The sequence below is a fragment of the Buteo buteo genome, chromosome 20, assembly GCF_964188355.1.
Source record: "Buteo buteo chromosome 20, bButBut1.hap1.1, whole genome shotgun sequence".
In the NCBI taxonomy this organism is placed as follows: Eukaryota; Metazoa; Chordata; class Aves; order Accipitriformes; family Accipitridae; genus Buteo; species Buteo buteo.
This window is the reverse complement of record NC_134190.1, coordinates 10,242,098-10,256,584: the sequence shown is the minus strand read 5'-3', so window position 1 is coordinate 10,256,584 and position 14,487 is coordinate 10,242,098. Positions and strand designations below refer to the sequence as shown.

At 43.8% G+C, this 14,487-nt stretch overlaps 1 protein-coding gene across 1 annotated transcript in view; it reads right to left on the bottom strand.

The window, feature by feature from the left end:
* The window catches only part of NEDD9 (neural precursor cell expressed, developmentally down-regulated 9), a 75,185-nt gene extending 64,897 nt beyond the window's left edge, over window positions 1-10,288 (bottom strand). Inside the window, exon 1 of the mRNA XM_075052203.1 lies at window positions 9,959-10,288. Coding sequence (XP_074908304.1) covers window positions 9,959-9,961 — 3 coding nt within the window. The 5' untranslated portion in view covers window positions 9,962-10,288. The remainder of the gene's footprint in view (window positions 1-9,958) is intronic.
* Window positions 10,289-14,487: the final 4,199 nt, after the last annotated feature.

The following is a 14,487-nucleotide window of genomic DNA, read 5'->3' as shown; positions in this document are numbered from 1 at the left end:
GGAGCACCCGAGCTCTTTTCACAGGAGCTTCCCCCTCAGTGACACAGTCTGTATCTTTTCTTACAACTGGCACTCTGAAGGACACCTACTTCTGAAAACACATGTATCTGCATCTGCCTCTGTTGTTAGACACAATTTTGATCATGCGTAGGGATGTTTTGTAAGTGAACTCTTTCCTTCCCTGCATGCAAGGAAAGAGCTAGCTTTTCTTGGTAGCCAGTAAGACCAGGCGTATGAAACACCTGTTTCTGAAGTGCACAGCAGTGCCTCCAAATGGGCAAGAGATGGAAAAGGAGGTGTCCTCAGACTCATTCTCTGTTTTCTTTTTAAAAACTTGAGACCATGTGTTTGGGCAAAATTCATACCTGCTGCCATCAGAAGAGCAGAGCTGGGATTTCAGCTCCCTAATTTGGTTGACAGTTTAATTTGCTAGGAAACAAGTCCTATGTCACATGCTTCAGCTGATAAAATCAGCAGATCTTTACTCATCAGGCCATGTCACTGATGTAAATGGAAGTCATTACACCAGTAGTTTATGGGAAGAGGATTTAGGGTATAGAGAGAATAGAGCTCCAGTCTTTGCTCTTCCAAGTTTCCTAAAGCCATAAATGCTTGCTGAAGTAACATGAAGAGCATATTTCCAGTGTAGATGAAGTTGGAGGATGCAATTTCTTGGTACAACTTCTGTTTTCTAGAACCTTAATTAGAACTTTCAAAAATCACTGATAACCTAGATATCTTGCCACTGCTCTTAGTAGAAGGTAATCCTAGATGACCTTCCACAAATCCCTTTTAATTAGCCTCTTTCCCAGAGTGTGCCATGCCAGCAGATGATTAATACATTAATCTTACTGTATTTGCAGCTGATTCTTGATTCTTTCTTTACAGATGGAGTTTTATTTTGAGGCCCCATGAAGTTTTAGGTCTCAATCATCTGCTGTAAAATCTATTCTCACCCTTAGAGAGTCTAGTCACATTTTGGGGAAGATGGGGGGGATGATCTAAAACAAAGTCTTGCAGATGATATTGCACAAAACACCACACACAATTGCACACAACAACATACTCAATGCTGCCAGCAGTCCTGCTGCTTAATAACAAAAACTGTCTCTCATGAAATCTGAATTTACAAGTTGATTGTAATACTATTGAACAAGCTTACAAATGACACACCATTGTACAAGCTGACACAGGAGGCAGCGCTAACAGATTCGTTAATGGTACCAAATTGTGTAGATTGTGACATCAGATAAACTTTTTAGTCTTGAGAAATAAGAATTTATTTATGCTGCTTATTATTGAGAAATAATACAAAATGGTTCACAAGTGAAAAAATTCCCGCTATGGCACTTGATATTCACCATTGCACTGGATAGATAATAGCCATGTGAAAGAAAAATCTGGGGGATTTAGTTGGGCTAACTAGATTTGCTGGAAAACATGCCCTGCATACCACCTGCTGCAAATCTGATCTGAATTTGGGTCATCAATCAGGTGTTTGGCTGAAATGTAACATAATATTAGGGAGGGTCAGAAGAACATTGAGCTTTGTATTTAAAATATTACAATCTCTGTCAGGCATTAACTACATCAGCTGCTGTGTATGGCACTATGGAAAGCATTTTGCAACTGGACTCAGTACCTGTCTGAAAACGTTTTCCCTGAAATTTTCTGTTGGGGGGAAAAAAAGGTAAAGAAATAGGTAAGTACACCTTTGCCATCTCTGGGCTTTATGAAGGTATGACTTTGTGGATGGCCATGGGGAGCAAGGATGGCAAAGTTCAGGGTAGCGATTGGTGACGTGGACCACGGGGAGTCTGGAAGGAGGATCTGTTAGTCTGCTTCAGTCGAGTTTATCTGTCCCAGTGGTAATCTGGGTACCAGCAGGTATTTGATGGCTTTATGGTAGGTGTGGTTTAGAAGCCACTGGAAGGGCTATAAATTTTCAGACTTGAGGCATTAACTGACGTGTAACCGATGGAGGTTAAGGACAAGCTTCTCCTTTGGTGAAATTGCTGGATTATTTGTATCTTAGCAAGGCAGCTGGTTTTACATCAAAACCAGCACATGGATTAGATGGACAGTTAGTTGTACCAAATCCAGTGAGTGGTTCCTGTGTCAGGCTGGGTAGGGAGGCTCTGTCAGATGGTGAAAGCACACTGTAAGAGAGATCTGCCAGTAACTTCTTACAATAGCTGTATATATACCGTATAGTTAAATGCTGAGAATCAGGCCCTACCAGTGCTGTGATTTGCCGTTTGTCCTTGTAAATGGAGGGTATGCCGTACCTTGCAGAATGGGAACCTGGGGCACCTGCTGTTTGAGTAGCAAAGGGGAAAAGCCAGAGAACAGGGAAATCTGATGGCAAAGAAATCTGAGACAAGCTCCAGAGAAGATTTTCAGCAGTGGTATTTTGCACTGTTTCCCACTACGTTCTGGGAGCCAGTGAAGATTTCTGAAGATGTTTGCTTGATAGAACACCCACTGCTTGTTTTAATTAGCTCGGTCTCATTTTTAGTAGGCACCAGATGAAAATTTTGAGTGAGGTCTTGCATGCATTTCAGTATTAATGCAGAAAGATGGGCCTGACAGAGTTCAAGCTTGCATCCTGGTTATTGCAGGAGTAGTTCCACAGGTCTGGTCTGGCGCAGCATAGGGGGAGCAGCCAAGACCCAGCTGAATTAAACTTTGTGGGTTGGGGCTATCTTTTGCGTTTCTCTTGAAAGACTTAAAACGTATAAAGGCCACTTACGTTCCTTTTTGCTCATCTCTGTTCAAGGCTGCTGACTTCTGTTGAAAGCAAGTACTGATTGCCTGTGGTGGATAGCTTTTCTATTAAGAGATTGTTAAAGCATGTCAGCAATCTTTGGCTGATAGCAGGCAAACCAAGCGCCTCTTGCGTTCCCTCGCACAGAGCCTTTAGGTCTCCCTGACATGCCTGGAGTCGAAAAAGCCAACGATGAGCTGTGATAATAGCTTGTAAACACAGAGTGCAGCCACACCTTACAGCATCTACAGCCTGAGGGAACAGATCTGCCAACCTGTACATCTGCCCTTAAATGCCAGGAAACAAATCATTGGTAATAAAACACAATGGCTGTTCTCCATCTGCAATCAATTTGTGTTTGACTAATGATGTTAAGTAGAAAATAGCCACAGTCATCTCTTATTAGGTCCTTGAATAAACAATGGCTGTAGCTCAAATGCTTCATTAACTGGGAAGGAAGCAGCCACTGGTTCCATTTCTAGGTATCAGTAGCAGCTAGGGTTTACATAGCTGTAGGCAGGCAGGAACAGCCCACGTTGCTGCCGTCCTTCTTTGCTCGTGTGATGGAGGGAAGGGTGCATCTCTCTGCTGCATGGCCTGGGCAAGGATGGTGTGCTCATAACAGGGAGGCGAGCTCTGCAACCCAGTGAAAAGAGTAAGTCTTTCTGCTCCTTGCAAATGGCTTTGGGCTCAACCATGAAAAAAGTCAACCAGGGTCTGGGGGAATGCTATGGAGCTGGGGCTGCCTCTAAGCTCTCAAGCAGAGAGCCCGAGACAAGCTACCTTATGTGGTTCCTATCTCCCCTTGAGCAGGCTTGGGGTGCAACTGCTGGTGGCATGGCAGTCCCCTCAAGCAGGCCAGCTGTGTACAGTCAAGACGTTTTTTTCAGGCTCAATAGCACAGAGAAGCTCAAGTTGTAATGTTGGGATTAGGGTCAAGTGCAAAAGTTGTCAAAATTTGAAGGTGATGAGATGACTTTGATTTGACTCACCAAAAGCCATACGCAGATAACACCTCTCAACTTTTCTAGGCCTGAGGTTATTCACCCTTTAAGTGAGTTTTTTTGCACCATCTACAAATTACAAACCCCAGCTCTCTTAAAGTGGAAATTATGTGCTATGTATGCACACAGGGCTTGGCTGTTCTTTTACGACAAAATGCTATGCCAAATAAATAATCATGAGCATAAGGAAATGTCATGAATGAGGGAAGAGAGAAGGAGAATAAAATGAAATAAGGCTTCTTAAAAATATTCTGGGAAATGAACAGACATTGTGAGCAAAGACAGTATAATTTGTTAGCAGACTGGGGAATTTATGTTCTTTAATGGCATTCTAATGCTGCTGATAAGAAATGCATGTATTCATGGGACTTAAGTAGATGCTAGATCCTCTTGCTTCAGGATTAAAGCAAATAAAGCTTTAAGGTATTTTCAGAGAGCCCCTTCACTTCTAGCCTGCTCTTTGTTAGTTTAAAAAGAAAAAAAAACCAAAACAGAAGAATTCCTAGAGGAAAATATTTATGTTCATTTGGGGCAACCCAAAGCCTTTCATTTGTTTTTGTTTTGAAAGGCAAATGTTTACCCTGAGTCTGAGCCTAGCCTGCAGGTGTTGGGGCTGGCCCCGTTAACCTGCATGGGCCTGCTCACACGCAGGCGGCTCTCAGGGTGGCCTGCCTCACTGCACTCGGCTTCGTTCTTTGCTGGGTGTGTTAGAGATCCGTCTTTCTTGTGAAAATCGGAGTGTGTCTGGCTTGGATTAGGTTAGAGAAACTGTGAAAGGAAGGGGTTTGGTTTTGTTCTGGTTTTCCCTTCGTGCTATACAGCGCTAATGGCTTCAGCCAGGTCAAAATCGAAAAAAGCAAAAGGGGTTTCTCCCTGACTTCCCTCCTGTGTCTGACTGCTGCTGACCATGAAAACATTGGTTCCGAGCATTAAATGTTAGCACTGATCTATTCCAGCCCTTTCGTATGTATCTGTGTTTAGTTTGCTATTCTGGATCCCCCCTTCTCCAACTGAATAGTAATGGTGGTCATGCAATAGGGGTTTATGTAAAACAGCCATCCAAAAAAATGGTATATATTGCTGTAAAGAGTGTTTACTTTGGCTGCTTCTTACATGAATCCTAGTGATCTACATACACACTGTAGTAACCCTACACAATGGTGGAACGTAATGACTAGAGGCTGTCTTTAATTGGGCAAGGTAATATTAAACAATTGTACGAGGAGTCACTGAAACTGGAACAGCCCAGCCTTTAAATACCAGGTTACTCAACAGCTGATGAAAATGTCATCCAGGTCCCTGAGCTTTCCCTTCTGCACTCATCCTTGTCAATCAGTGATACTTTCTCCATTTGGTCAAGGACGCATTAATCCATAATCCAGACATCAGCTAAATCTCTGTATCTCTGGTTCTCATTACTCTCCAGTAGGCTAAAGCTTGAGATGTGCCTCACTTGCACTTTGTCATACTTGGAAAGGAGGGAGGACTAAACTGGCTTTAAACTTGTGCCTGGCTGCAGTCTAGGAGTTACTGGGTTGGATGCAGGCATAAAACAGAGTGGGCTTTGGCTTTTTTCCACGCTTTGTCTGCCAGCATCTCCTGAGGACTACTCTATCGCGTGAGATTGTCAGGGGATGGACTTCCCACTTAGGAGTTGTCCCTGAGGCCTTACTGCTGCATTGAAGAACAGCAAATGTAGGAGCTGCTCCCAAGGCCAGGCTTCCTTGAAAGATTGTATTAGATAAACTGTGGCCAATGTGTGTTGATGAACTACTTGCACAGCAGACGGGAAACAAATGGAAAGCATGCAAAACTCTCTATACACATTAGAAGTTTGTATATTTTCTGCCTCCACTTCTAATCCTGTCCAAAGCGCTCTCTTTTTTTTCCTTTTCTTTTTTTTCCCCTTAAAAAAAAAAAATATCCAAGCACTTGGTATTTTTCCTCAAGATCCATTATGAGGTACTCTGTTTTTCTTGCTGCTTCACTGGACACTAAACCCAAACTTCACCATGGTAATTTTTAATGACTTAAAGCTCTGTGCACAACATTCCTGTAATTGGGTATATTTCAGGCAGTTGCTACTTCAGGCCTTCATCTTCCTGTATTTCAATGGAGAGGAAAATAAACCATCTATATCAACTGGAGGTAGAGGTTATAGATGGAAAGCTATGGCCCCCATGAATGAAAGTATTATTCATGGAGTGAGATGTAATCCCCAAAATCCAGGCTGGGAGAACTGCTGCTCAGCTGAGGCCACTTTTAAAACCTGTAAGGCAACTTGCTTTCCTTGTAAACTAAGGAATTGGGTATAAATACATTTTACTGCACCTTTAAAGTACAAAACAAAACAGACGGTTGAAAGGTACTGTGCTCTCTTGTCAGCTCTCACCCTCTTTACATGGACTTCTTCCAGCCCTCCCAGTCTTTGTGGGTTTTAATACAGTTATTAATCCCAGTTTGCCTCCCCCCTTGGCAAGGAGCCTCTCCCCTTGCCAGTCTTTGGTCAGACAGTATTACTGAAGCCTGATTCAGAACCTGCTGCTGCTGCCAAACCTGTGATTAGCTATTGTTTGGAAACCCTAAAAATTAGGCAGGGGTGTACGTGTTCCGCTGGAAGCCAGTGATCTTGTGCAGGCGGTTTGGGGAGCGGGGGTGATTTGCTGGACAAGTGTCACAGAGCAGCTCAGTTTACTGTAGTGCAAAGCATCAGGGCATGTGGAGCGAAAATCCCTGATAACATTTTGGGAGAGGATGTGCTCAGGAAGGGCATGTTGTGCTGCAGCGGCCTGCGCAAACCAGGGGGGTTGGCTTTGTTGCCTGAACTGCAGAAACAGATAAAGCACTGAGGGCCGAGTAAAAAAAAAAACTTAGCTTTCTCTAAACAAAAAATAATTGAATGCTGGGATTCTTGCAAAATCTGGGGGCTGGCAGGGCACTCTAGAAACCAGCGTGTATTTGTAGTCTTGTGCTCCAGAAAATGTGTCGTGAGCTGGCAGTGCTGGACAGTGAAAGGCTCAAAAGGATAAAATATTAATGCTGTCTGCTTTAAAGTGCTGTACATCAGGAAAGAGGTACTTGATTCAAATAGAACTTGCTTGGGGGCCGTCTGAGCCTGCAGACTTGTTTCAGCTTGTTACTAACCACTATGCCTTGTTCTCTGCCATCTACCTCCAAACGAGCAGCTAAGAGGACAATTTAATTTAGTTACACAGCTCCCCTGAATCCAGGCATAGGCATGGCTTTGCCAAATGGGTTGGGTTGTGCACAGAGGACAAAATGTTGCCCTTGCCCCATTACCATGGAAGCACTAAGATGCACGGGCAGAACTGAATTGGCTGTTGTTTGGAAGGCACCAGTGTTAGGTACAAATTATATTTCTCAGAGCAGGAAGGCTGAAGTTTATCCTGCCTAGCTGAGATGCTGAGAGCTAGGTATTTCCAAGACTTATTACTCTAATACCAGTTTCTATTGACTGTGCAGAAAACAACCTAGGCTAATTGTCTTTGTTAGGTGAGGTGGATGCTTATGCCCCAGATCTTTGGGTGAGGGTTGGCTGGAGAAATAAAACACTGGTGCTAGCAAGATAGCCAAGGACCACCACTTCCTTCTGTAAATCCTGAATACAGAGTTGGTGGAAATAGCGGGAGGGGATGTCTGCATGGGCGGACACTGAGACAAATGTGATTGCCCCCTTTCCGTTGACTAATTGAGGATGGAGAGATCCTGTTCCTCTCTTTGGTGGCCTATGAGATATGTACTTCACCTCTGCTGGGCAGCACTGCAGAGCAGAGACTTCCCTTCACTCTTCTAGCTGGGCACTTTGGCCCAAGTGCAGGGCAGTGGTTTTGGTCAGTTCCTGAGAGTAAGGGGAAAAAAACCTATATCTGAATCCTGCTGTCTCATCCCAGGCACGCTCTGGATGCAAGCAAGCCTAGGTTTCTTATTTGACCTCAATTTATACTTTCCTAGAGAGAAATGAGGAGGGTCTGCAACTGAGAGTCCTGACTGGAAGAAAGCAGTGTGCCACAAGCACCTCTCTACCTGCCTTAGTAACAGGGAGAAGGGAAAGTTTCTGCTTAGTGGAAGAAAGTGAGCACAGCTAAAACCTTGCTAAATGTAGGGAGTCGCTTGCTACCTTTCAGCTCCTGCTTACTCCCTGTGATTTGGCAACGCTTCATTCTGCCCGCACAATTTCTTCAGTGTGACTGGGCTTTGCAAAAACCTCCTTAATCCAACACAGAAAGGTTTTATGCAATTGCATCCAGCACAGTCCTATTTCACTTGACTTAAATGAGAAAGTTAAATCTCAGTCTAGACAGAGTGCTCGCTAGCTCCTGCGAATCTTGCACCCGGCGAGATGTATCATCTCTGAGTATGTTTCTCATTTTCCAGACGAGCCCAGGGGATCTGCACCCCCCTCCATAAAATTCCTGTCTGTGCTAAATTGCCTTTTAGTCCTGATTTATACCTCAATAAAACACATCGTGAGAAGGAGAAAATATTTAATTGCATAACTGACATGACTTACACGGGGCACATTTTTGGTGGTTATTTATGCACTTATCTTCTTAAAAAGGGATGTAAAGACCCATGACTTTCATTTACAGTGGGAACAGTAAAAAGGTGAGGAATATAAATGCAGTGAAGGACAAGGAGTAAACTTTAAAATAGTATGGCTTCTGGAAAAGGACCTCTGTGAAAAGAATCACTGAAAAATATGAAGAGATGCAGGTTGGATTTGGGATCTTAAGGGGTTCCAAGAAAAACTTCAAGATTCCTCCTGTCCCCTATCAAATCAAGGCGGAAAACAACCTTACAATGGGGCTGTTTGATGTTGAAAGTTGGAAAACGTTTCTTTTCTTAAAGCAGTAACAGGTGAAGGAATCTTCTTTTATGTTGCTTATGAAACCGTTGATTCCGAGTTCTTTTTTGATTTCTTTCACCCAGACCTCTTTCAAAACTGTGCTGTGGTTTTCTTTTAAAATAGTTTTCTCAAGGGTGAACATGGTGCTAGAGACCAAGAGGCAGGTATGCAAGCTTGTCTTCAGGTTTCTGCTGCAAAGTTTCTACTGGCAACCTTGTCCTACTGATGACAGACACATTGGCAGCACCTTAAACAAGTGTTCAAGCGGCACATGCAAGATAAGAAGACTCCAGGATAATTAGAAATAGGTTCATTACTGGGAGGCTGGCGTGATTTGCTTAATTACATCATAAATGTGCTTCTTTATCTTTTCTATCGCCCGCATAAGGATGTAGCTTCTAAGACTGTTTGTTCTTTGGGGGTGAAAGCTAAGGAGCAAAGTTAAGCTTGTTGTTCAGCTCCAGTTTGGTCTCATTACTGATTGAATGTTTATTATGGCACGCAGTTAGTGTTGACATGTGCTTTGTTCTGCATGACGTGACTCTTGCCTCAAGGGCCATCTAGACTTCAAACGCTGGAGACTAGCTACGTGGTAATGCATAGACATGCCTATATATTTGCATATTAGGCTGATAGAGAGAAGAAATACTTCATAAATATGTAGGTCAGCAGCATTCTTATCTCCTCGTCTTTTACTGTCTCAGCCCTGAGCACACTTGTCTTACCTGTGGTGGCATCCTCTGCACAGAAACTCGGCAGCTATAGTGCTGTGGACCAACAAAGAGGGAGTGTGAAGTGAGGAACTTGTTAAGGTTTCAGAGTGGTGGGGTACAAGGCCTCCTAAAAGGTCTTAGACTGTCCATAGGGGATGCTGAATTCTTCCCATCAACGTCTAGAAATTTCCCTTAAATATGAGAAGTGATCAGTGCAATCTTCAAAAGCTCTCCTCTAACAGAGAGGTGGATGAAGTCTCTCGCGTCTTCATACTTAGATGCTGTACTAATCCCCTGAGACATCATTTACTAGAGACAAGCCTCCCTCTTCTTCACTGGAGAAAATCCTCCTGGCAGTATGTTCAGTAAAGATGCATTTAGTACCAAGACTTGCAGCTTTATCCCTACCCAGGATACCAGCTCTTGCTAGCTTTGGCACTAAGACTGGTTGTGACCAAGCCTAACAAGGAGCGCTCTGCCTGACTTCTGAACAACGTGGGTGTTCGGTCAGCCTCTGAGAAAGAGAGTATTTTCTTGCTGAACTGAAAAGAAAGGCAGCTATGCTTCTATTAAAACAGCTTTTGACTTTGTAGAAAGTGAAACTTACCATTATCCAGTGTTTTTGGCTTCCACCTACAGTACGTTAGTCGAAGGAACACAGGAGCTTTGTGCATCAGCGATGGTTATCTCCGTAGGAAATCCAGCACTGTGGTTACACTGGCTGGTGTTTTGCCTTTCCCAGTTGTAGGACTTCTTTTCGCTTGCAGGATTTCCTTGTTCCAAATATTTCTTCATAAACCCAAGAACTTTTTTTTTTCTTCCTCTGAAAGAAAATGTCAATGAAACAGAGATCAACAAAGGAGGAAAATGTCTTGCCATTTACTTACCGTCCTGCCAATTCAAACAGTTCTGTGCTGCACAGGGTTTCCCTGCACGCCTCTCCTGATGATGCACAAGACTGACCTCAGGGAAAAACTCCGATTCTCTCTAAAAATATGATTCAATAACTTTGCCACTGTCAGCAATATGTGTTTTTAATCAACGGCATGGCCTTTTTTTTTATCCCTGGTAAGGGCTAAGGAATTTTGGCAGGTATCATAAACTGATGCATGCTGCATGGCCTTACTTTACTGCTCCCAATGCATTTATCAGGAAGGCTGATATCCAGAGTTGTTCAATAGCTCTGGAATGCTTATTCCAGCAGTTCCTTCATCTGCAGATCTGCAGCCTAATGTTGCAGCTTTGTGCTGGAGAACCAAAAGGCCAAACAGACCTCATCTGGGGTGAAATCAGCTACTTTGTGGGCTTCGCTGCACAAGCTTTGAGAGAAATGCAGCCAGTAAACCAAAGCACAACCAATCCACAGTGTGGATTGAAAATATAATATTTTATGAGTTGGAATAGCTTAGCCTTTTAAAAAATATTTTTGTTGCTCTTCATATTGGGACAGTGCCTAGAGCCAGACCACCATATGGATTATGCAAACATAAAACAAAGGGTTGATCCCTATACTGGAGATCATTAATCTAGCTTTAAAATGACGAGCTGTGCTTTGAGAGGTCACTTTGGTTTGTTTTTTAAACCTGCTTGTTGTCTTGAGTAACCCAAACAGAACATTGCTGAGGCCCTGCCCTTATTCTGATAAGGGACACAAAAACTGCTATCATGCATGGAATTTGCCTCCTGAGCATTCAGGTATATAGGTGACTATACACTGATAACCAGTTCCTCTGTGTGAATTTTTTGAGACACTTCATGTTTCAAAGAAAGACCTGAACTGCATGGAAAAAAAACCAAAAAACAAAACCAAAACCAAACCAAAAAAACCCCCGTGGGAGTTGTCAGGAAATAGCTGAGCAAGCGTGTGAGAAAATTGTGAGTTAAAGGAATATGTGAAGAGTTTATGCTGTGCATGGAGGGTGTGAAGTTTTAGATGGGCTCAGGGTACGGCTGTAGTAAGCTATAACGTAATCCTTCTAGCATGCGATGCGCAGGATGAGCTAGAGTTTGAGAAGAGTTACTTGGCTTTGGGATCTTTTCTGTTTGCCAGGAGAGTCAGTCTGAAGGAAACCTTGGAAACAGAGCACACTTGCTTTTTTCGAAGAGTTCAGTAACTTTCGCTATTTGTACTTCCAAATGCAGAAAAGTGGTTGTCACAAATGACGCTGCTTCTCTTGACTTCTTGGGGGATCTCTGAGGTATGAAGGTAGCTCCTGAACTTCAGAATGCTTTCACTATCCTCTTGGTAGCATGTGGAGAACCCAGGAGGCATGATTTCCCCCCTGCCCCCGAATTCTTCTAGACAACATTAATGTCTTGTCCAAAAATTACAGAGGACGCAACTGCACAAAATAAGGCAGAATTGGCTGCTGCCTTAAAATATGCTCACATCATGGCACTAACACCTGCCCCTGCTCCCAACTAAAACAGACTTATAACAAAGGCACTGAGTAAGCTGTAGGGTCCCTCAGCTGACAGCGAGATTGCTGGTAAAGGTTGCACAGCAGTCTCCTTTCTCTGCTCCCAACAAATGAGGAAAACTGATGTCCTGGCAAGGACTTTTCCTGTCTGTCTGGGTCTTAAGCACAGAAGCAGCACTTCCCAGGGAAGAAAAAGAAATTATACTTTTGTGTGCAAATAGCAGCCGGCTGCTGGTTGTGTTTTTTGTTGTTTATTCCCCCTGCCCCCTGACTTCTAAAATGTGTTCAACATGTTGAACCCAATTTCTCACCCCTCATCCAACCTGCAGAGGATTTAAAGAACAGGATGAAAAAATTCCCCGTGTGCCAAATACAGCAAGTGTCCTGAAGGATGAAGGGGCCAGAGGTGGCTTGTTCCACTGAGCCCGGTGTATTAGCTCAGTATGCATCCAGAGCTGGGATCAGACATTGGGCTAAAGAGTTTGGCCAGGTGGGAGACAACTTCAGGGAGACTTTTCATGAAAGCAGTATGTGCTGTCCTGCTGCAGGACCGCCGGTGTTGGCCTTAGTTCATCTCTCCGTACTCTGTTTTGCAGAAGCTTTAGCAATCGCTTTTGCTCTCCTTTTCCTCATCTCCAGCCCCTGTGGTTTGAGCCCTGTACTGCTTGTGGCTCTTCCTCTCAGAGCAGAGGGCAGGGACGTTATTTCCCTCTCTGTCTTCCCATCAGACCAAGTTTTCTTCTGCAGGGTGTGACCCTGAGGAAGGGCAGTCCGTGCCTGCCTCGTCTCCCGTCAGGGGAGCGATGGGGTCAAACAGCTCGCGCAGGATTTCTTGTTCCTGCTGAACGTGCGCGTCTCCAGTGACCTGGGAGATGTGCTGACGCTGCTGGGTTTGTCTAGGTGTGGGGAATCTTACAGGCATAGCGGTGGGGAGCAGTTATGTCACTGCAGTGATACCAGTGTCAGTTCCTTTCCTACTTGTGAATCAAGAGTGTAGTTCAGGCTGTTTGAGCTATTTTTGAAGTAATAACTCTCGAGTATGGCAGGACAGGCAAGGTTCTTGATCCAAGCAATGTCCTTGCTTTCCCAAGATCCGCTACTGACCTGCTGGTGCTTACTCAGCCAGGAAGGAACATATAGCTGGGGGGGGGGTCACAAGTTGAGGGGTTGGTACAACGGAGTAAAGCAGGATGGCCTTTTGCTAAAGGCATCAAGTAAGAGTGTGAAGTCTGTTGGCATGTTATTTCATCTGTTGGTATGGGTTTTTTTTTTCCACTGCCCAAGAGTGAGGCATGAAACCTGCCTATGAAGTGCCTACAGCATTCATCCCTCTTGCTTGCTTAAAAGAATCTTGAAGGGAGTTGTGTTACTTGCTTTTGTGTTAGGGAGCAATAATCTTGTGCTAAATCCCGTGAACCAAAGGCTGCAGGATACTTGAGCTTTCAGCCAGCACTTGACTTCATAGCTTAGGCAACCAAATAGTACTCCAGAAGTAAAACAGCGTTTCTCAAGTGAGTGCTTTGGGATTATTATCCTTACATTTCAATTAATATGTTCATTCCTGTAGCGCAGTCTGAGGCACACAGAAAACATTTGTTTTGCCAAATGGTACCAAGAGCAAAATTACCCTTCTATGATCCATGTGGTTTACCAGGATAAATCATAGTACTAAAAAATGATGGAAAGACAGATCCAATTAAAATCCTTTTTTAAATAACAACACTAAAGAAATCCCTGTCAGGTGTGTTTAAGGAAGAAAGGCAAACATAAAATCTTAAGCCCTGCTCCTCTAAAGAAGGAAAACATTGTGCTGAAAGGGCTAACTACTGCTCTATATACTGCATGATTTTACTTTGTACACTTTCATAGCACTGAGGAAAGAAAATAAGGTACAACCCACATGCCTTCCAGATCTGCCACAAGGTGTTTCCCCCCCCCCCCCCCTTGCTCCATAATGAACAAACGCTCTGTGCCTTTGCTTCACAAACAGATTATTTATTGCTTGACACTGAATTCCCCTTTTATTTGCTGTATTATTTTCACCCCTGTATTTTGAAAGTTGCTCTTTCAGGTATCTGCTCTTCTAGCCCTAAAAAAATGCCTCTCTGTGCTGAATGAAGTGCTACAGGAAGTTATTAGTTTCTAATTAGGAGAACAGCCTGAGGGACGGGCTACACAGGCAGTCCTTGCAAGGTAAGGTAACAGTGAGAGAGTAAGCACTGGTGTGAGGACCTGAAGTGACTTGTACAAGAGCCGAGCAGATCTGTGGTGACATTGGGAACAGAGTCCCTGTTTCACAGGAGGGTCTCATCTTTGACAGCTCTGGGTGGCAGGATTTTCAGGACCGCAGAAAACAGTCACTGTTGTAGCTGGAAATAACCTTCTAACCTGCTCTGCTCACGGGGAAACTGGTCAGAAAAGTTCTTCTGGGTAGATGCAGAAACAGAGAGGAAACTATAAGTAGGTAGAGGTGAAGAGAGCCGGGAGAAGTTGGTGAAGAGCAGGATAGATGGCTGAGGCATAAGCCTTGATGGTTTTGGTTTTGCTGTTCAGAAGATGTGTGGGAGCTGAGATTGCAGAGGTGCAATTAATTTAAACTACAAGGAATGTACCCAAATTCCTGAGTAACCTGCAGTGAGAATCGCCTGATGCTTCTCACTTGAAAGATGCTGCTTGAAGGTGTTCACGTGTCTGCCTGGCTTTGGGTGGGTTGATG